The sequence below is a fragment of the Rhodnius prolixus genome, unplaced genomic scaffold (genome assembly GCF_049639745.1).
Source record: "Rhodnius prolixus isolate KJV_2025 unplaced genomic scaffold, Rpr scaffold_1, whole genome shotgun sequence".
Lineage (NCBI taxonomy): Eukaryota > Metazoa > Arthropoda > Insecta > Hemiptera > Reduviidae > Rhodnius > Rhodnius prolixus.
The window spans coordinates 67,621,095-67,643,572 of NW_027411581.1; the positions used below are offsets into that span (position 1 = coordinate 67,621,095).

The window sequence follows — 22,478 nt, forward strand, 5'->3', positions numbered from 1 at the left end:
TGTATGTGGCATGCCCAAATGTCTTATAAATTGCCAGAAAGAAGAAATAGTTGTATTAGTGTAACATTCTGGCATGAAGTGCTTGAACGCGTTACATAGAGAGCGTTGGAAATATGACTTACGACTTTAGATTTGGATTCTCTGCATGTCTGAGGCTTTCGCGGAGTACCACAGTTCGGAAATCCAGATCGATTTCAGAAGTTTTTCGATATAGAGATAGTTTTAAATTAAATGAATGAAAGACTAATTATTTAAATCGATTTATTTGTCATTTACAGGTTAGTAGTTGTACCTGGAAGAGCTTTATCCAGACAGCGCTGCCCAGTGAGCTGTAAGAAGCTCCTAGGAAGAGAAAATCTTAAGGCGCAACAGCTGGGTTCGAACCTGCGGATCTCCGCAGTACACGCTAATAATCCTGTCTCTTCTTGAAAATATTATTTTCTCATTAGTTATTACAAACATTAAGTACTCACTTTAAGGTGATGTTATTTCATTTATTTGTGATGAGATTTACAAAAATCCCATAATGAAAAATTTAAAATGTCGTTTAATTAGTTCGTATACTTTCTAATTAATTACTTTTAGTTTGTCTAATTTTAATTAATATTGTAAATTGAAAACGAGACATGATTCACGAATTTGTAGGATCTCTTGTACACCTTGCATAAATCGTTAAGAAATTTTATATACACTTACATATATATTAATTTTATATATGTTGTATGAATTACTAATATGGCCTTGGCATTGTAAGAAATTTAATATCTGGCAGTGACAGCTGGGTCCATTTTGGTCAACAATGGCTAGCTCACAGCAATTATTGATTTATTTTTCAAATATAAGTATTTAAAGTTTGCTGCAAAGAGAGAATGATAGAAATACCTGTTAGTCGGGTCTGCGACAGTAATTGTTAGGATGTTGAAAATGGATTTACACGGAAGGTAATGTTCTTTTGCTATTTTGAAGTTTTGACATAGGTCTGTCTCTTAATTGGTAACATGGAAGAAGAAATAAACTCTAGAAAAATCGATTACAGTCTGCTAAGTGAAGTCGAGCGCAAAAAAGCTTCTCCTTACAAATTAAAAAGGACTTGATTCTTTTTTCTTTTATTTTGAACTTCTACAACTTTCAACGATATTAATACATCATACTTTCTACTGAAACAATTTTGGTATTTAAACTTTAATGCAGGCATCGAAATAAAAATTTATGCTACTAACTTGTAATTTTAGAGACGAATTTAACACTGTGTAAATGGTAGGAAATTACACATTAGAGTGAAGTCTATGTACTCTCATCTCCCAAAAGTGCTTCTTTGTAGTATTTACTTGTCGTTCTCAAGAGATAAAAAGTTTCGAAACTTTAACATGATCACTGCAAGTCCACTAAGCAGTAGGTAGAAAAAGTAAAAAGAATATATTTAATAAAAAAAAGAATTTGAATTTACTACACAAAAGTTAAATTTGATTAAACCAAACTATGTAAACATAAACAAGACCAAGTTACAGCCCTTCTAGATTAAGATTCTACGAAGCAGGTAGTACCACGAACGCATAAATAGCAACTTTTTTTGTGATCTTATAATAAAGTTGGTAACATTGGCTCATCAAGAAAGTGGGTTGATATAAAAAATTTTTATTAAGACAATTTAGAGATGAGTCTTCTAAAGTTTAAATACAAAACAGAGAGAAGGAGATACCATCCTAACTAGAGTATTAGTGTAGAAACCTAACTACTTACTAAGTTTTAACTGTCTGGTTTAATATTGTTCTTTTGTTTTGTGTTTGCTTTTCTTTAGCGTATTCTTCCGTCAACGTAATTGTTCAGCTCTGAAAGATTGGCCACTTTAATTATGAACATTTCCAGCCAATCTGGTACCAGTTTAATTAAACAATATTAAATTGAAGTAATTTATTGGTGCTTAAGTAAACAGTGGCCCCACCCTTAAAAAAAAAAAATCATCTGTAAGCTTACAGCTATTTATTGTATTTATGTTAATAAGATTTATATATATTTTTATGTTGTATAGTACGAGTCTCGTACAGTCTAATGTAACTGTGTTAAAAGGTAAATATAACCTAATTTAATAACCTTAACTCTATATAGTTGTTTGTTTATTACTTCTAAGATCTAATACCATTATTTCTACTAACTTTAAACTTCTTTTACATTTTCTCTTACTTTACCAAGTTAAAAAAAAATAGTTCAGCATCTGTTTTGAACGCTAAGTATAGATTATAAGTAGTTAGCCCTAATATACAGTAGAGGCCTCAATGGAAACCGATAACAGTGCAGTAACTTGAAGTTAAGTGATTAAATCAAGTAGTAGTTACTTCTAAAGTGACTGATTTGAGTAAGCTGGAGTATAGATAATAGCGATTGTTATACAATAATTTATACATGAAGTCTGCATATGCATGTAGTAGACGCTAGAACAGTATAAGTAGCGTGAGCATCTGACCGAGACATTTTGGTGCAAGTGGCCAAGGGGTGTGACGGGAATATACCATCACTACTTCGCCCTTCGGCGATGGTCCCGAGGGAAGAGGAGAGAATACACCCTTACTGTCCAGGCTCTGTCTTTGCTCCATGGCGATCTAGGGCTTCAGCAACATTAAGGCGAGCACCATTTTGGCACTTGTGAGTAGCTAAGGGGCGCTAATTACCTTGAAGTTGATGCACCAAAAAGAAAAAAAATCTAATTTTGAGGTGCCTGAAGTGCAAAAAATGGATTTTTTGTTTGGATCCTAGATTTTGGATGAAATCAGTCAACCAAATTCGGCTTTTGACTCAATTGTTTATTTAGTTTTCTAAAGATTCCCTAAAAAAAGCGTCTCGGGTTTTCGTTAACATCAGGGAACATTGCCTTAAGTAATCCTACAATGTCCTCTTGGGTCACATTCCTAGAAAAACAGTTGATGATCTCCTGCGATAGAGAGACGGATGGACTTCCCCCTAAAATCCTATATCCGGTGAATTATTGGACTTATCACCTATTAAATATCAACAATCATTAAATAAGTATCCGGAATCCCAAATTAAAAGGAAATTGGCTACCCGGAAGTACTAGCTTACGGAACATTTTTACTTTTCAAAACCGGTTCCTTCGTAGTGAACATGTGCACTTCCTCTTTGTGGCTAAATACTCTCTAAGTTTCCGGGAAAGGAATCAAGAGAAGCAAGTCGAGTTTGTGTTCGCTGCGGAAGTTATGTTCGTGTGATATTGAGATGTTATAAAGAGACGCGCACATGAAGGAAGACATTCAGCCAGAATGCAGTACCTCATCTTATAGTCAAAGGTTATTTATTTATTGTACCACGCGACCAATAAACCGGAAGTGTAATAAACGTTTTTAAGGAACGTTTTCCAGCACATATTACAGGAAAACGGAAAAGAAAGATAAAATCATAATAATAATTTTCACTCCGCCCACTACTTGCTCATGAAATCATTTTTGCTTCATGGCTCCTGCTCATTTGTGAAGATACAAAATAAATAAATAATAAAAAAAACTGGAGTTATTTATTTTTTTGTATTTAAGGCGCGGCAACATCCGAGGTTATTGGCGCCCGGAGCTTTTTTCAGTGCACTGCCGGCTCCGGACGGTGTTCTCTTGTGACAGACAACGCTGTCCGAACAGTAAGCTGTAAGAAGCTCCTAGGAAGGGAAAAGCTAAGGTGCCAGCAGCTGGATTTGAACGCAAGATCTCCGCGTTGGAGTCCAGTATTCGCTAACCACTCAGCTATGCCCTACCCTTACTGCAGTTATTCTCCAAATAAAAGAAGCAGCTTAACGTGGATGTGAATGAAGTGGTACTGCCGAACGGAAATTCTCAAGATTCCGGTAACAGGATTTCAACTAAGACGCTTTGTCTCCTTCATGAATCCACGCTGTTTATTGATGTCCGGATCCAACCCTGGTTTAACCATGATTAAACTGAAGAGCCTTTGATTTGCTTGCAACGGCTTCAAATTCAAAGTTAGCAGTTAATTTATTAAAGTTGAAAATGTTTTAAAGTGGCGCAATCTCTGGTGCCAGCTAAACTCGACATGTTGCGATAAGTAGCTATGAAATCAACAGTACTTCCGGTCAAATTTTGATTTGGCGGTAAAAAAAGAAAAAACTTTTGAGTATTGTGACTTTTCGATTGAGCCGCTATACAGAGCTTGGCGCAACAGCTGAACAAAAGTGCCGCCAAGCGAACGGACCCCTCAAATCATCTTATGGACGGACACTAGACGATCTGACCTCATTACCGCCAGCGAGGCTAATAGAGTGCTATTTCTGTCAGTTAATTATTCTTAATATTTGGCAATCATAATGCATTTCATGTTTTTTTTTTGTGATTTATTACTAAGTTGGTGTGAAATACGTTTATCTGCAGCACAATTTTCTGCAATTTGACAGTCATTATTATGTACAACTTTTAACAGGTAGGATTCATTAAACATGAATCTGTAATTATCAACATTTATATTCAATGTTGAATGATTAATTTTGTGAATGAATATTTGAATACCTAAAACCAAAAATGAGTACGTGGATTTAAAAGCGAGGTTAGGTTAGGTAAACATATTCATGGAGATATTTATTAATAAAGTTCGTAGCTTAATTCATAATATTCCAAAGATTTTTAATAGAATCACTCAAATTTTTAAGTTCACTCTTTTTATCCTGTCTTTCCTTGGCAATTGATTATTTTAATCCATCCATTAAAAAAAGTGCTTTACATAACAGATTATTTAAATTCCAACATGGTGTGAGATAATGGAATGGCTGTCTAGTTTATTTAGTTGCCGCTAGGAGCAGAAGTTCGCATACAGATTTTTTAATGGTTTTATGTTAAAACTTTACTTAACAAAAAAAACTAAAAAAATGTAATTGTGATTTGGTTAAAGTTTCGAGAATAAGTTTTCAACAAAAATATACAATATTTTGAAATCTCCTGAGCTAGAGGCAGCCTTTTTTTAAGGCCAAAACTCCCAGGAAGGTGAACTACCAAGAGCTACGCGTCTGCTGGAGGGTATTGTAAAGAAACTAATAATAGTTTCATCGATCCTTCGGCACCACCAGCTCATCCTACACTGGTGATATCATACTGAAACCCCACACGGCTAAATAATACATTTAAATTAAATCAGACTCCCACTTGTTTGCATTATAGTGGATGATAATTAGAAATAGCTGACGGGAGTCTGTTTGTTCTGCCAAGTGGAAAGATGAAGTGCGGCAGCCCGAGCTTGCTCGCGAAGCCATACTATCTGAAGCACTGAAGCGTTTACTCATCTTGTTTTGCTGAATTCGTCAATAACTTTCTTGTTTTCACTTTAATGATGTAATTTTGATGCTTAACTCGTCTGTAATTCTATTTTTAGTTGATCTTTCAATATGGCAGTCGTTTAGGATTCGAGTACGAAAATCTGGGGGTGAAAATGCCCCACACAATAATGCCTTACAATAGGAAGGAGCCCTATCAAAATGGAGGAATCTAGAAAAGACCTGCAGGTCTAATGGTAACTCCAATATACTCTATGATTCGCCCAAATCCGTCTTCGCTGTCTTGTTTTAGTTTTTTAGAACATCCATGTTGGTAGGCCTGAGAGTTAATCCATCATTCATCTGATGAATAGTGTCTTGTTGGAAAGAGTTTCGAAAATTTGGAATTCAAACCTTAGAACCTTAAGATTAGTCGCGTGTGTGTTCAGTTCAGATTATTTTGTTTTCACAGATCATGTATTATATTTCCGGCGAGTAGATCAAGTTAGATTGTAAAACGACCTGTTATTTAATAGGAGCAAAAAAAGAGTTAGGCCCTTCTTGGTATGACAGCCGATACATGAGCGATATCACTGGCACTGGCAGGAAGTTGGCAGCATTGGCGGCTTGCTATAAATCAGTTCAGTATTGGAGGACAGCCTGACCTCCTAATATCCTGGACCACATATCTGCGCGTTCAACTATTCTCAATTTGTTCCATTTTATTTGCTATAAAATATTTCCTGAAATTCTAACCTCTAAATTCTAGTGAAAGTAAAATTGATTGCTCCCATTGCAGTCCGTCGGCACATCCATTAGCTTGATTTATTCTCATAGCACAGTTCAAATTGTTATCTCCGTAGTCTGGAGATAATGATATGGCACTTATTCTCCACTATCCTTCCGTCCATGGTATATATATCCTAACTATGGTACCGTCTTCGGTAAGCCGAAGGTACTTCCGTCGGCGAGGCTTATTACTGATAGCACCTACGGCTCATTTTCTTAAATTTATGCCTGTTATCTTAGAGGGATTACTGTTCTGTTGCCAAGCTGAACGCGTCTTCCGTGCGGGATCCAGTTTAAACGACGTACTTTACGATAAATTTACTCTCTCCTAGTTCTAGCCAGTGGAAATTTGCGTGATAGTGGCAAGAAATTTTTAAAATAATATTTTTAACGGAAATACATATTTTATGGTCATCTGAGTATTTAAACAAAATCTGGTGTGATTCACGTGACTTCCTGTCACCACCCCTTGAGAGGTCGAGCGTCTTGCATTTTATCTAATTGTTAATATGAGGAATTTATAGTCAAGTATGTCTGGTAGTCGCCTCCGTCCACGACACTAAATTTAGTAGTTGGACGTAAAACCTGCCTGAATAAATAGGCAATGGTCCGCTAGGTTTCAGACGGGCTCATCTATTATTGGCAATCTAAACTCAACTTTTCAACTACACTGAGCGGCAAAAAAAGTGGCACCCTTAAAAAAAATGTATTAATACCATTCGTCATTGCAAAAATAAAATATTTTTAGCATGCATTGTTGATAAACGTAGGGTAGCTTAAAGAAATGATAAGGAAATTCAAAGTAGGGAAATAAAGAAATATGGTAAAAACCAAAAAGAAATCACTAGTTCCGTTTGTCTTCGTAAACTTTGATCTCTAATCCTTAAAATTCACAGTGATGTGGTTTGGGCCAGGATTAATTTGAAGCTCGGAATGAATGAATTTTTATAGAGGGGGTCTCTATCAGCTGCTGGCTACATAGACGACATTCTTCCTGAGGCTGTTGTCCCATTCGTACCATACGTTGGCGAGGAATTTCCGTTAATGCACGATAATACCACGGTCTCATACAGCAGAGATTGTTTCCCGCTACCTGGAAAACGCTTCAATCCGATGTTTAGAGTGGGCCCAGCATGTTGTCTAGATCTAAAGCCTATTGAAAATCTGTGGGATGAGTTGTCAAGACGAATTAAGAGACGTCCAACATTAGCAGAGATTCGCTTTAGGAGTTAAGAGTTGCACTGACGGAAGAATATGAAAATTCAAAATCCTATTAGGTCAATGCCCCCTTCGAATGCAAGCCGTAATAAACGTAAGAGGCGGAAACACATCCCTTTAATTGGAAAATTAACATTTTGTTAATTTTTCTATTTTTTTTAAATACCACCTGTTATTATTTACTTTGAATATTCCTAAGTACGTTACTATTGAAAATCTATTTATTCTAAAAGTATGTGGAGACGTTTATAACAAATTGATTGGAAATAAGAACTCATACTGAAGGGTGGCCATTTATTTTGCTTCTCAGTGTACCTTTGATTATTAGTTTTTCGTCCCAAAATCAAAGAAAGAATGCTAAGTGCTTGAGCAAATACATTGTGCATGCATGCAATTGGAAATTGGAATGCTTCTAAGTATGGCAATAATGTGCCTGAAGATAGCAGCACAATTCAGTCGTCTACTTGTGCGATCTGCTGACCGCCTAGCAAACAAAACCATGAATGAATGAATGAATGAATGAATGAATGATTTATTTGCTCTTAAGAGTACAGATCTCATAGCAAAGGGTTGGCCTTACAGTACAAGGAGTTTACAAAGTTAATTCTGTCAGACTTATTATACAAATTAATGGTTTTTTATTATTGTATACAATATATGTACGGGTTGAAATTGAAAACAAAACAGAACTAAACTATATAATTAAATCGGAGTGGAATCATTTCTAGCTATAATCAGTAAGAGAAAGTTATTCTAGAATTAGTTATTTGTAATAGTAATTTATATAAGTAGAGTAGAGAAAAAAAAAAAAAAAAAAAAACTAGATAATTACAAACTTATTGCAATAATTTTCTTAAATGAAGACTTCTTGTAATAAAATAATAAAGGTGATTAAGCTTTTGAACATTATCCTCAATATTAAGAAGCTGTTGAATTTTATCTCTCTCGGTTTTTACATCTTTGGTGTATCTATCAATGTATTTATGTCTTAAAGAGTCAAATACTTCGCAGTGCAGCAAAACATGAACAATAGTATCTAGACCCGCGTGACAAAGTGGACAATCAGCCTCAGTCTGGAAGCGGATATAGAAATTTTTATTATAGATCCGGGGTAGGTACTTGCCGCTAAGCCTTGGGAGATAATTCTAAGTTTTTTTATACCAACTTTAGTGGTCAAGTACAACTCTCCCCGGCCAAGAGAACAAATATCTCTAATAAATATACTGTATTTGGTATTTATTGCCGAGTCTACATCTTTACAAAAAAGATGATTCTCAAACTTTTCCAGTAAATTATTATAATGGCTTTTGAGAATCTGCGGACTTTGACTGAGCCAGATGTCCTCCGCCCCAATAATTGTTAAATACCTTCGTAGACATAGGGTCCAGTTAAAAGGTAAAGTGCAAATTTCTCCGAGTTCCATCAGACGTAGATAGCAGATTTTGGTCAAGCTGTCATCTGGCATATTTAAAAGAGAGAGCCACCAGTTAATCATTCTTTTGAAAATCTTAAATTGTAAGTGCGTTAAACCGCATTCAAGTCGCACTAGATAGTTCGGCGTGTTAACAGGCAGTTGCAAAAGTGTTTTAAAAAAAGATAATTGACCTTTTTCGACCAAGTCAGAGTAGTCTGGGGCCCAGATTTCCGCTAAATACAGCAGTGTGCTTTCTGAGATTGATTGAAATAATTTAGTTTTAGTTTCCCAGCCTTCTGATTTACACGCGACTAGAGTTTTTCTTACCACTGAGTTCGCTATTGCGCATTTGGATAAAAAATACTTACTGGCAATGGCAAATTTACCGGAGGCAGACAAAGGTACGCCCAGGTACGTAAATGAGTTAGTGACCTGTATGGTCAAATTATTGTAGGTGAGATTGGGCATCTTGCCCAATTTACCACCTTTGTGGAAAGGAAGCACTGCCGATTTATCTACATTAACGGTCAGCGAAGACTTTACAGCGTATTCTGCTAACAGTTTTAGTTTATATTGAGCGTCTCTCCGCCTAGCAAACTAAACCATAACCGACATTTTGAAGAGAATCAATTTATTTTAAAAGAAGTCTATGCTTGCTCTCTTGGCATTACGTGTACTCTGAACGTACAGCGTTGATTTAAAATGAAGTGATTGGTAGTGATTGATGCTTTAATTTTGTAATATTGGTGATTAATTAGGTTAAAAATTAGCAATATGATCCCCAACTAGTGCATTAACATTCTCGTATCGATAGTGAGATAGTGGCAACACTGTATTACCAAAACTATGTAACCTAAAAGCGAATGCCGACAGTTTAATAACCTAATCAACTATAACCTTTCAGCTAACCACATCTACTTTATCTGCGCCTACATACTGACTTCATACACACACACACACACACACACATCTATTCTCGTAAATAATTAATACGACCAGAGTATTGTTAGTAACCTGCACATTACCTTCCTAACATTGTAGACTTCAGTATGTAGCATGGAAGTAATTATGGTTGAAGTTTATTATTTATCTGCATTACTTGGCTAAAAAGCAGAAACTAATTAGCCCAGTGGTTTAGTAGCACTGCAAACGTGTAGGTCACCGGTTCGAATCTAGTTGGCTGTACGAAAATTTTCGAAAATGTGGTGGTGAACACTGACCGCACTTCCTTTTTTTACTTTCAAGGTTCTAACTCATGTATTTTCTTTCGTTTAATTCTTAACATTATACAGTTCGTAATGCTGTCAATTATAGTGACTGTAATCTTGTACAGGAAATATGCTTTCATCCTATTGCCCGTGAGCTGGTCTGGAAATGAATTTTTCTCATGGCTGTGTGTCTGTAAGTTTGCAGAACGCTCTAGGAGCCATTGTCGTAACCCCCACAAAGTGTGTCCGATTAGAGAAATCAAACTCGGAAGTTTAGCACAATAAGTTGAACTTCCGTTATCACTGAATCAGACATAGAAGTAGCATTCTAGAGAGAGCCTAACCATTTCCTCTCTCTCAGATACCCTCGAATTGAATTTTAAGGGAAAAATGTTCATCACCAAAGTTACATATCTACATTCGTTCGATTAGTAAAATTGTATGTACCCAAAAATGAAGTTGCAGTAAGTTCTAAGTTGGATATTCCACTAAAACGTCATCAGAAGATGCGACCGGAAAGGTTTGGATCAAACTCGGTCTACCGGAGATTCTACTTATTTTCAGATTTAACTTTTATAAGAAATAGGTTTTACTGAAAAATTCGATTCGGAGGGCACCACCGACAGACATCCGCCATACTGTAATGGAAGGAGACGTCTCTAGTGGCCTACTCCTTCCTCAGTTACACCTCCTTTTCAAATTTGCTGGAAAATAGGCGATGTCAATTCCCTGGAGTGCTTCGGGCTGTATAGAGGATGTCTTTAGGGTCAAGTATACGTCATAGACCGATGTACTTACGTCAATATTATTTTCTATTACTTCTTGCTGTCCCTGTAGGTCCTGCTGAACGCTAGGACACCGTTTTTATCTCGCCTGGTAAATGTTCCCTCAGGTGTCATTTTAACCGCTATATATATGCAGCAACTTAGCCACGCAATTCACGACTTTCTGTGGCGATGAGCGAACCAATTCTGTCCCTTACAACAATTCTTCAAGTTCTAACTTGGGCAATTTTTTAAAACATGAATTTTTACTAACATATTCACGCTACCGAACTGCACAACCCACAGAAGTGATGCTGCTAAATCCATCCTTGCTCAGAATTACCTAAAACGAATTGTCGACTAAACTTTTTCTATTAAATGATATTTATCTGAATTTATGTTGTGTACATCCTAAGTCGAAAGAAAACCGTTGCTGACATTTTCGAAAACTCTCGGGAATTCTATTAAGTAAAGCTCTATTTCCGGCAACCATTTTTTTCCCCCTCAAAATGTACGGTCTTTTCAATAATTTTGGGAATTCCACTAAACATCAAATATTAAGGAAATACGAAGTCCGGAAGTGCAGCTTTTCTGAACAAGTTTTTATTGCTTAGCGTGTTTTCTTTTCACAAAATTCAGTTTTTTAAGAAAATTCCATTGAGTAAATTAGGGTAAGAGGAAGTCATGTGAATATTAAGCGGAAATGGTGTGGCCCGCTGGGATAAGGTGGCCGTCCCTTTGTTTACAGTTGCAGCAGAGAACAGTAAGCGGTAATGCCAACCGCACTGTCTGTAGATCAGGCTAGGGCAATATGCAAGTGAGATGATTCATTTACATAGTGAATACATGCTACCAGAGAATAATGTTTGTTAGTGCGAACTGTAGAGTTCAGCACCGCTATCGGTACTTGATAAGCTAAGGAGTAATGCGCAAGCGCCGATTAGCTGGATCAGTGATACGTTACTAACTCTTGTTTGTGTTCACTGCTTTAGGAGGGTTAGATGGTAATTCCTACGCCAAAAGTACATCCTTGCTCAATGAGTTGAGTAAAAATTTGGGGATTTTCTCAAAAGTGACTCTTTGGGTTCGTTTATAGACTTCGTGTGTACACATTTATTGGAAAATTCGTATTTGGGTAGTTCCTGAGGAGGAAGGTTACATTTCTGTGTAATGTAAGGTTACAATAATTTTTTTAAGTAAATGTACCGAGTTAGAAGTGAATTTGTGAGTAAGAACCTTGAGAAAAGGAGTAAGAGGAAGTCATGTGAGTCTACACCCCAGGTTTTTAAAAATGATTTGTTCCGCAAGATGAAAAAGTTTTTTTTTTAAAAAAACACCACTGAGCTAGGGGCAGGAGTTGGCTAAACCAATTGCAACCCTTTCATTTTAACCTTTACAGATTTATCTTGGCTGAATGTCCACCCAAAACGAGTACCTCGTGTCCAGACCCTTTTTCCTAGTCAAATATCTTTACAGCCATCTGTTCCCGGCGGCTCCAGTGAAGCCCCACACAGTTAGTTAAGCACCACTGTAGCAGCTGCAGGTTGCCTGGTTCCGGTGCTAACAGTATTTGGTCTTATTTATCTTCTGGTCCAACCTTTATTATCCAACAACCCTTGGCTGGGGTTCGCAATATCCCCAGCTGACCTACAAACCGCTTGGTGTATTTAGGATTCCCACTAATCTAGTCCATTTTAAAGTTCATGGTCGTTAACTACAAAGCGAACACTAGTATTTGACTATCGAATCTGTCTGTTTGTAGATCTGTATTTATTAGGACTGACTGAAATAAATCTGTCAAGAAACACACTGCTTCCTTGATTTGAAGGAAAACTGAGACGTTGCTGGCCAACCTCGTTGCCTGCATTGTCCTAACTGCGCTAAGAGCTGCTACACTCTAGCGACCACGTTTGTAAACAAAACAAAAAAATGACCAATTTCAGAATTTCCAAAACCGTCCATAACCTAACAAAACAAAAATGAAATTACATTGACAGCAACGCCATCTAATTGCGTGGCTGAGAACTAGTGACGTATTTTTGGACAAAACTCAATTTTTCCTAATTAGATTCGATCACAATACGTCCCCCTTGTTGGCTATAAGAGTGGCTAAAAGCCAAAAACTCTTTGTCAATCAATTATAACCAAAATAATTGGCAAACGAGAAATTTTAGGTCAATTATTACCCATCAGAATTTTTTTCTTCTCCTAATTTGCATATATCTGAAGCTAGCAGCAATCAGCGGTCCTGGCTGGCTATTATCATAGAATAAATAAGGGAGATGAGGGAGTTCAGGCCTTAGTCTTGCTTTCTTAACCTTCTCTCGGCTAGTGGCTAATTAATTCAAGAATTAGATTCAAGCCTGAAATTTACTTAACATTTCAGCTCAAACAACGGTTATCCTGTCTGCTGTCACTTCCCCGCTATCTAAATTCTCACGCTAAAAAAAAAATCAAACTTACTGCTGAATTAGCAGTTAGTAAAATAAATGCTAAGAAAACAAGTATAATGAAGAACAGAAAATCGAAGGAAACTGAAAATTAGCATTCTCATTCTAACTCGGAAAATTCGATTGTTCCTCAAACTGGATTTTGTTTTCTTACCTTTTAGCGAGAAACTCACTTTCACGCCTCCACCAGAAGGAATTTTCCCCTAAGGAAAAAAGAAGGATTATGTATGAAGTTTAACGAAAAAGAAACTCCAAATAAAAATCCGAAAAATGGTAATCGAGAAATTCTAATGTTGGCCGAATTCTCTGAAAGCATCTAAAACGTTAAGTTTTAACTTTCTGGGGATTATCGTTTTTGCAAACGCACTTATTGTGATGGTGAGATAACTGCTCTCTCTCCGTGCTCTGGTTTCTCTCTTGAGGAGAGTGTGTGGGAGGAGTTTAATCTACATCTACTTCCAGGATCAAGGAACTCATTAAATAATAAAGGACAGGATTATCTTTCCAAATGACCCTCCAGGGTAGTAGATTTTGGCCAACCACTACATAAACATTACATATGGTAAATCAAATCAAACAGCGCACTGAGATTTACATAAAAATTTAATCAATCGATATATTGATTGTTACCATATTTTACAAAAGCAAAACCTACCATCTAGTAGTCTAACTTACAATCTAGCAGTCTAACTTACAATCTAGCAGTCTAACTTACAATCTAGCAGTTTAATTTACAATCTAGCAGTCTAACTTACAATCTAGCAGTCTAACTTACAATCTAGCAGTCTAACTTACAATCTAGCAGTCTAACTTACAATCTAGCAGTCTAACTTACAATCTAGCAGTCTAACTTACAATCTAGTAGTCTAACTTACAATCTAGCAATCTACTTACAATCTAGCAGTTTAATTTACAATCTAGCAGACTAACTTTCAATCTAGCAGTCTAACTTACAATCTAACAGTCTAACTTACAATCTAGCAGTCTAACTTACAATCTAGTAGTCTAACTTACAATCTAGCAATCTACTTACAATCTAGCAGTTTAATTTACAATCTAGCAGACTAACTTTCAATCTAGCAGTCTAACTTACAATCTAACAGTCTAACTTACAATCTAGCAGTCTAACTTACAATCTAGCAGTCTAACTTACAATCTAGCAGTCTAACTTACAATCTAGTAGTCTAACTTACAATCTAGCAATCTACTTACAATCTAGCAGTTTAATTTACAATCTAGCAGACTAACTTTCAATCTAGCAGTCTAACTTACAATCTAACAGTCTAACTTACAATCTAGCAATCTACTTACAATCTAGCAGTTTAATTTACAATCTAGCAGACTAACTTTCAATCTAGCAGTCTAACTTACAATCTAACAGTCTAACTTACAATCTAGCAGTCTAACTTACAATCTAGCTATCTAATTACAATCTAGCCGTTTAATTTACAATCTAGCAGTCTAACTTACAAATCTAGCAGTCTAATTACAAATCAAATTTTCTTAAACACTTTTTCTGATAAACTGGTGTTTTGATAGAGAAAATTCGACTTGATCGCAACATTTTCTTTACCTAGGAAAAAAAAACCAAAATATTGAAAAATTTAATTTTTCTATTTTCCTGCTTCTTGCTTTCATTACGAGTATTATAACCTAACTAGATAATACCTTCTCCGTTTTTCTCTTAAGTACCATTTCAGCATAGTGTGGTGGTAGTACTGTACCTTATATGAGATGCAGTCGCTAAAAACTCTGAGATTAAAGGAAATGTTACAAGCGGAAATACCACTTTTCTGAGGCTCACGTCAGATTTTTCCCCCCTCCAATCTATTTCCTTCTTCCCAAGTAACCGGAGCTCTAGCTTTTTCGCTTGTTTTATGCTCCTGTCCAACCGTTGTAGTAAAGGAGACCTGAATACGTGACATGCATTTTTACTTCCTTTAACTAAACGCTAAGAGTAGTATTTCCGGTCGTACAAACTTACTGTTATTTTAAGCGAGTGTTGGGTAACCTTCCGCAATAACCCATAAGCAGTGAAAAAACAAAACAAAAAAACATTAATTAAATAAAGCACCGCCAACTAAATATCGTTCAGCTTATCTATTCTAATTTATTTTTTTTTTTTTGGGAGGTGGGCGATGGTAGAGCGAGTTAATCTATTGCCTTTATCTCCGATCTAATTTTTAATTATTTTAGGATTCGCTAAACTGGCAACACTGTTTTCCCTAAAATAGGGAGTTTTTGGGGTTAACGGCGCAGGTTGGGCAATTATTTTTTTTTTTCCCCCCAGTTGAGTGCATCCCAGTTAGCAATTGCAGGCTACTTTTTGGCCCATAAAAGGTTCCCATTTCCAGTTACCTGTGTTTGTGTAATTACACTGTCAGTTACTGAATGGATACCTGGTAATTGATATGAACCAATAACGGCTGTGTTTTATCAGCCATGTTCAATTCAATAATAGCATCATCCAAACTCATCTATAGAATATATATAGCAGTTATTGATTTTTTTTTTTGTTACAGTGTGAATTCCGTGAAAGGGCTCATATTATTCGTTTGTGGGGACGGGCTGACCCTTACGCTATCCCCAGAAAAACTTCAAGAATTTAAGCCATGTGTAGAGCTAAAACTAGATCCAAATTTCACCATATATGAAGGCCAGCTTTCCGAACAAATTAACTTGAGACTTTACAGGGGAAAAGCTCCCTTAGCTCGTCCATCGATAGCGACTTTGCGTGTATTAATACTTCGAGTATCGATACCAGAATTGACTCGAAAGAAAAATATCGATACTTCTAAGTGTTTGTGTACCGTCAAGAGGAGGGAAGATGAAGAGATGTTACTAAAAAGACAAAAATAGATACTAAGCAAGTACAGTGCAAGACGATAACGTTAGTGCAGACAAAGGTCGGATAAAGGTCAGATGAAGATCCAAAACTGATCTGGATTATAAGAAACATGCGCTTGCTAATACTGATAAAAGCAAAGATTTAAACATGATTAATATGGAAACTATAATAAACTAACTATTATGTATTTCACAGTAACTAAAGCTAATTGTATGTTTCTATTGGTAAATATAATTAAATTAGTTACAGTCATATTTAATTTTAATTTTTGTTTTACTTTTAGATTAGTGATAATATATCTGCTCAAGATCTGCCATCTTATTATCTGTCTATGTTCTAATCAATACAACAGAAAACAAAAGTTACTGGTTTTTCTTATTCAGAATTTATAATTACGAGTAAAATACTACAATAACAGAATGTCTAAAAGAATTATTCTGATATTGATCGCTCTGTCTTTAAAATAGCTACGTCCAAATATTTTACTTAATTGAATCTGTTCTTTCCCTTTAATTATTAATTACAGTAAAGAATAAAAAAATATTATGAATTTGAAAACTTTGTAAACAGTTCTTTACAAAATGAACTTTTGGCAACCCTGCATTGAAAACAATGACATAACTGGTTTAAGTATTGCAATACCTAAGTATCGATACTTTCAAAGGAATTTCTGATCCTTACTATCGATTAAACAAAACCAATCGATACCAATATCTACTTAAAAGATTCGTTAACAGTATCGTATATGGGAAACACTTGTGTATTCGATACCATGTATCGAAAGGTAAGTGCTGGTGTTGGTATCGGAAGTATTGGGGCGCCCCAATCCACCGATTTACTTAGGCAAGTTAAAACAGTCAATGTCTGCAAGAAACTACCTAGCAGTCCTTACCACCTTAATCACCATTGAATAGAATAACTTTGGATTCATTACCGCAAGAATAGTAAGACTTGTTTGGGTCACCCAGGTAACTTTGGATGCTGCGGCTGCTCAAAGTATTTCCAATGAGGAGGGGGCGTGTTACTTTCAAACTATCTGCGTTTAGAAAGTTTGGTTAAAGTTTAAGAGGAACTTAACTCGCTATCTCGGACTTTCGGTTGCAGTAGCGAATTCCAGAACGTGTTATTCCGGAATGAATTGTAAAACTATTTTCTCCATCGACTGCACCGCTAAAGCTAAAACATTCTCCACAGAATTCAGTTGGAGAATTGAGATGCAATTTAAGTGTTGGAACAGAATGGCTAGCGGAAAGCTTAAGCTGTTTTCCTACCATACTTTGAGCTTCAAGTTGGCTGTGAGATGGAGCATTCTTCAAAGCTTTGTCCCTTTACCTATAAAAAGGTCAGACTCGTTTTGCTGTACCTTACCCATCAGTTTTGCTAAGTAATGTAAATGAAAGTGACGGAAGCTTTAGAATAAGAACGCAAAGTGAGGAGTTAATTTCCGGCAACTAAAATCCCTGGACGCACACTGTACCCCTTTGGGTCTTGCCCGGATATAATCCGCTTTTTACCACATCATCCTGCAGGCTAAGTCTATTATAGAACTGTCTGTGACGGAACATAGTTAATTTACATCCTTTATCGTCGTGTTCCGGTTTTTCTAAGTGCTTTGTTGAGTGGTACACACACTCATACGACACTTTTTCTGGTTCCAATTAAAGACAATTTAGTCGACAGACTGTTTTTGGAACTATGCTTAGCTTCGTGATAGAGAGTCAGCTTTCCGTTCTTTATTTGCCCAAGAGAATCTGCAGTTATATATTTTATATTTAAACACAATTTTTCCAAATTTGACGGGGGCTCGCCAGATTTCTCAAGCTCAGAATTTTCAAATAAGATGCTATGGGTGAGAAAAAGGAATGTGATAATTAAGTTTAGGTCTAAGTCTGTTGACTAGAAGTCCCATTTTACTAATTCAATTTCCTACTTTTTGACCAAAAAGTTTGTATAGGCTTGTAGGTTATCAATTAAGAAAAACAATAAATCTTCTATTCGAACAAATTTTCTTTTGAAAATGCATTTCAAGCCCCTTTTTGGGGGGAAAAGTAGGGCGAGCTAATTTCAAATCTGCCATTTCAGTAGAATATACTGGTTCCTTCACTTCCGGTTCAATGTTGATGAAATTGTGTTTGTAAAAATCTAAATTTGCAAAAAAAAAATCATTTGACTAGAAGTCGCAACTCCCAGAAAACACCTTTGAATAAATGAGAGTCATGAGAGTGACCACAGCAGATATATTTTTTTTAATTTTCCAGGTGAAGCTCCAAACCCTCCAGTTCTCAGAGGACTTCCGGTCATGTAAATAAATCTGCCCTAATTCCGCTTTCTGACCATTCTGCAAATACAATAATATTTCACATTTCTATTGGTTTAATGAAGTTATGTCGATCTGGCGATTGTAAAGTTTGCAAATGCCTCAAATTCCATTTCTGATTGGTATTTTAACAACAATGACGTCAATCGACGCAGGAGTAGTTGGGGTGGGGCGCGGTATTAGTTATCTCATCCTAATTACTCGGAGCTCCTAACAAAAATTACTGTATAAAGTTTAGTATTTACATGGGAATAAGTCAGTTATTAATAATCGCTGACTCCATTGTCTGACTCCAATTTAACAATTTATTGCCTCTGTATAGTAGTACCAGGTTTGTCTCGAACAAACTAACTCATAACTAACACACTAACTCATTGCTAACTAGGTTCGTACAAATGATTAACAAACAAGTCAAATGTTTATTTTCCATCTCTTCCACTGTTGTGTGAGTCGAACTAATTTTCAACAGGAAGTATCCTAAACTTATAAGTTTAAACTAAATTGCTTCATTCATTCATTTTTCTGGGGATTTTCTCCTATGAGCTCCTATAGTTCCTAATAGCTTCTATAGTTCCTAATAGCTCCTATAGCTACTAATAGCTCTTAATAGCACCTAATAGCTCCTGTGAGTAACAATTAAATGTGACTTAAAAGAAATTGTCTAATATGACCTTGAGAATAGTAGTGGGAGAAAGTCCGAATGCGAGTGTGCGCAGTAGATTTCTTTATTTTTTTAACCAATTAAATCCAAAATCAGTAAAAATATAAATACGAGTAAGCTAATAAGTGTTGACAATAAGCTGTTAAAGTAACTAATAATGTAATAAATAACCTGAATACATTTTAAAGGAGACTGACACTGTGATAGTAATAAACACATTGTCTTCTAGGAATACATTGTGTATCTCATCGCACAATGTGTTTCTATGTATAGTGCACATTAAGTCGGTCTAGCAATATTACAGTTGAAAACAATCATTAACATAATTGAATGGATAAGAAATTATCATATCTACTAGACACAATGTACTATAGGGTTATACATTGTGTATTCTACCATCTTGGTGGGTTGTTTATGTAATCAGAATGACAGCACATACACATAGACACACACACATGTAACTTTTATCTTTAGATAAACAAGTCTACGACATTGATAACGCCTTCAATCATAATAATCGTCTAGCAGCTATTCACAAGTTCACAGCTTCTTGTTGCGAATGTGCTTTTTCGACCACTGATGAGTATCATCATTAAATAAATAAATAAATAAATAACAAAACTGCTTACTATAAATAAAAACAAATTTTATATGAAGAGGATTAGTCCACTTTTTGTGGGTGTGATTTACTTTCCGTGGGCGTGGCCCACTAAGAATTTCCACCATTTGATTGGTCAAACTTGCCGCCTACATTCCACATATGGGTGAATTAGTGCTAATTATTTTCAGGAAAAACACACTTAATGTTTTTCACGTATTTTTCCCCCGTAGGTATTTTATGATTCAGCTTATTATGCTGTAAAAAGAAATGAAATGGAATAAAAGTAATAAAAATAAAATGTTTTCTTGCGTAGTACAATGTATTATGCCACTATTTTAGCGGAAATGGAAATGTTTGGTGGTAGGGTTATTTTATTTGATAAATAGGTAAATGAATACCGTAAATGAGTAAATATTGCTTACTTGCAAATCTGCCATTTTAATAATTCATTTGCATATAACTGCAAAATGAAAAAAACCAAACTGGTTCATATTTATTTACTGTTATTGACAATTGTGATTGTCCTAAACTTATAACTTTAAACTAAACTGCTTCATTCATTCATTTTTCTGTTTTTTCCCCCCCCTATGAGCTCCTATAGTTCCTAATAGCTCCTATAGCTCCTAATAGCTTCTGAGTGCAAATAAATGTGTCTCAAAAGAAATTGAAAGAATGTTAGGCACATAATGGAAGTTGCGCGAACAGAAGCGAACTGTGTTTCTGATTGATTTTCAAACCATACGAGGCCTTGCCTTGCCGTTAACGGAACCGGAAATAGATGTCAAACACACTTGGCAGAGTTGGCCAATAAAAGCTGCGAGTTAAGGACGACTAGCAATATTCGATGAAAAATGCAATAGAAAAAAACTGTAGGGAGATTTTTTCGAACCTGGGACATTAAATCTCTAAGCCAAGTGGTATATAGGCTTTGATAATGTAAGATGAGTGGTATTGAATTGGTCCATACTAAAATCTTCAAGTGTGTACTCCTTTTAGATTAGATTAGACTAGGCCGCCCTCAAGGCCTACGCCACTGCTGTCCCCTTTGGATCTATTGTGGCTCCCCTCACTCTAAAGCTCACCCTCCAGACCCGGTACTTTTAATCAGACTCTTAATGCTGGAGAGCGACTCTTGGGTAAAGCTCCTCGGGCCTTGGTTTTTCCTCCCCGAGAAGTAACATCCTTGGCCACACGAGCCCTTCACACTGACACAAGTGCAGTGGCCGTTTCCTTCTCTTCCTGACAGAACCTTCAAAGGCTGTGTCATCTGCCAGGTGTCCATGCGATGCATGTGTTTTCTGAGCCTACAGTGGCCAGTCAATAGGCCTACAGTGTACTCCTTCTAAATTTCCATGCAACTAATTTTCCTTCTTCGAACAGAAACATGTGACCTATTACAGAATCATACTCGCCGAGGTTGTCTTCAAGGAAGATCTGATAAACGTGGGGTCCCCCCCCCACACCCATCTGATATGATACTTCAGGTGTACCGAGGATGGTTTCAAAATGGAGACAATGAGTTGCGGTTTATTTCGAGCCAGAAGAGCTCTTTAGTCGAGTCTCTTGGTGAGTGGGACAACCAGCTTCCAATTTGGTATCTAGATATTGTTTGTCGTTTGGACCTCATCATCCATGACTAAAGTCTTCACCAAGCTAAGAAGTTAAGCAGTTTTAGAAACTAAGCCAAGTACTACCAACTTCCTGCCGATTTTCGTTGTTGAGTTACGGTGGCACACACACACACACAAACTAATCGGTTAAAAAAACCTCTTTTTCGTATTCACGGGACCTCAAAAGGTCTATTTCCGGTGAAATATTAGAATAAAATAAAAAAATCTGCACGAATACAATACGTTCTCTCAGAGTGAGCGAGAGAGATAGCGACAGCTAACTGGACTCGATTGATGGATCAGTGGAACATTTGCCAACAAATTACCAATATGTACAGTTACAGTCTAATAGCTGATCGACTAATTGATCGATATATCGGGCCAAATGAATAAAAGGACTGTTTTTTTTTGTTAGCAAACGGAAATGATATTACTTTTTATCCAACTAGATTTTTTTTGTTTTCTTTCTTTTTTCCTTTTTGTGTAAAAACTCTTTCCGGCGGTTTAACAAGTTACAGGACCAGTCTTTATTTTGGTAAAAATACCGCCATTAAAAGCTTCTCTACTTTTGTTTACGGTTTTAAGGGTGCCCCACAGTTTTTTGTCATAAAATTTTATTTGCAAACACGCTTTCCTGTTTCGCACGGCTAGTTAGTTAATTTTGTTTGTTTAAAGTTCTAAAAAGAATTTACTTACGTAGCATGTATATTAAAGTAATTGTAAGTATATTCTTATTTATTTATTAACACAAATTAACGTTTAAAAGTAACAAGAAATAATAAAATGTAAACACTCTTATTACTGTAATCTCGCGGTATTTCAAGGTCACGTTACCAAACGCACAAACTGATCTTATTGTTCCCCTTCTTCTCCACCATCTCTTTTCATTTCTCCCCTCCACTTCCCTCTCCGTTTATTCCCACCCTCTCCCTTATCCTTCTTTCTGTTCACCTTCACTGTTCCCACTTCTCCCTGCATAATCTCTGTTTCTCAAAGACCTCTTCTCCTCTCCTTTGAGATAAATCCTTGCAATGTGACTTCATTACCCGTCTTATCTACCGACCATGAATATATTATTCTTAATATCAACACATTAGAAATACTCAGATTAGGGTAACTTTTGAAGAGTTTTTTTAAAAGAATAAAAAAATTGAATTGTCTGTACCATGATCTAACTTTACTAGTAGACAGTGAAAAAAGCTGACGTACCTGTGCCGACCGGAAATCCTTTTTTTTTTAAAATGATTTAAGGCGCGTCAACATCTAAGGTTATTGGCGCCCGGAGCTTTTTCCAGTTCACTGCCGGCCTCCGAACAGTGTTCTCTCGTTACAGATACAACA

The 22,478-nt window shown here is 36.2% G+C and overlaps 2 protein-coding genes across 4 annotated transcripts in view; one reads left to right on the top strand and one right to left on the bottom strand.

Moving 5' to 3' along the window:
- LOC141446276 (G-protein coupled receptor GRL101-like) overlaps positions 1–22,478 on the bottom strand; it is a 153,284-nt gene that overhangs the window by 36,428 nt on the left and 94,378 nt on the right. The window contains exon 1 of one of the 3 annotated variants that reach the window (XM_074112808.1): positions 1,221–1,712. The exons of the other annotated variants lie outside the window; for them this stretch is intronic. The gene's annotated coding sequence lies outside the window, so the exon portion shown is untranslated. Of the gene's footprint in view, positions 1–1,220; positions 1,713–22,478 lie in introns of those variants that run through there. 3 annotated transcript variants of the gene reach the window in all.
- Positions 760–16,591, top strand: LOC141446283 (uncharacterized). Its single transcript, XM_074112817.1, has 2 exons — positions 760–941; positions 15,623–16,591. The coding sequence occupies exons 1-2, from the start codon at positions 916–918 to the stop codon at positions 15,957–15,959; spliced, it is 363 nt and encodes a 120-aa protein (XP_073968918.1). The 5' UTR covers positions 760–915; the 3' UTR covers positions 15,960–16,591.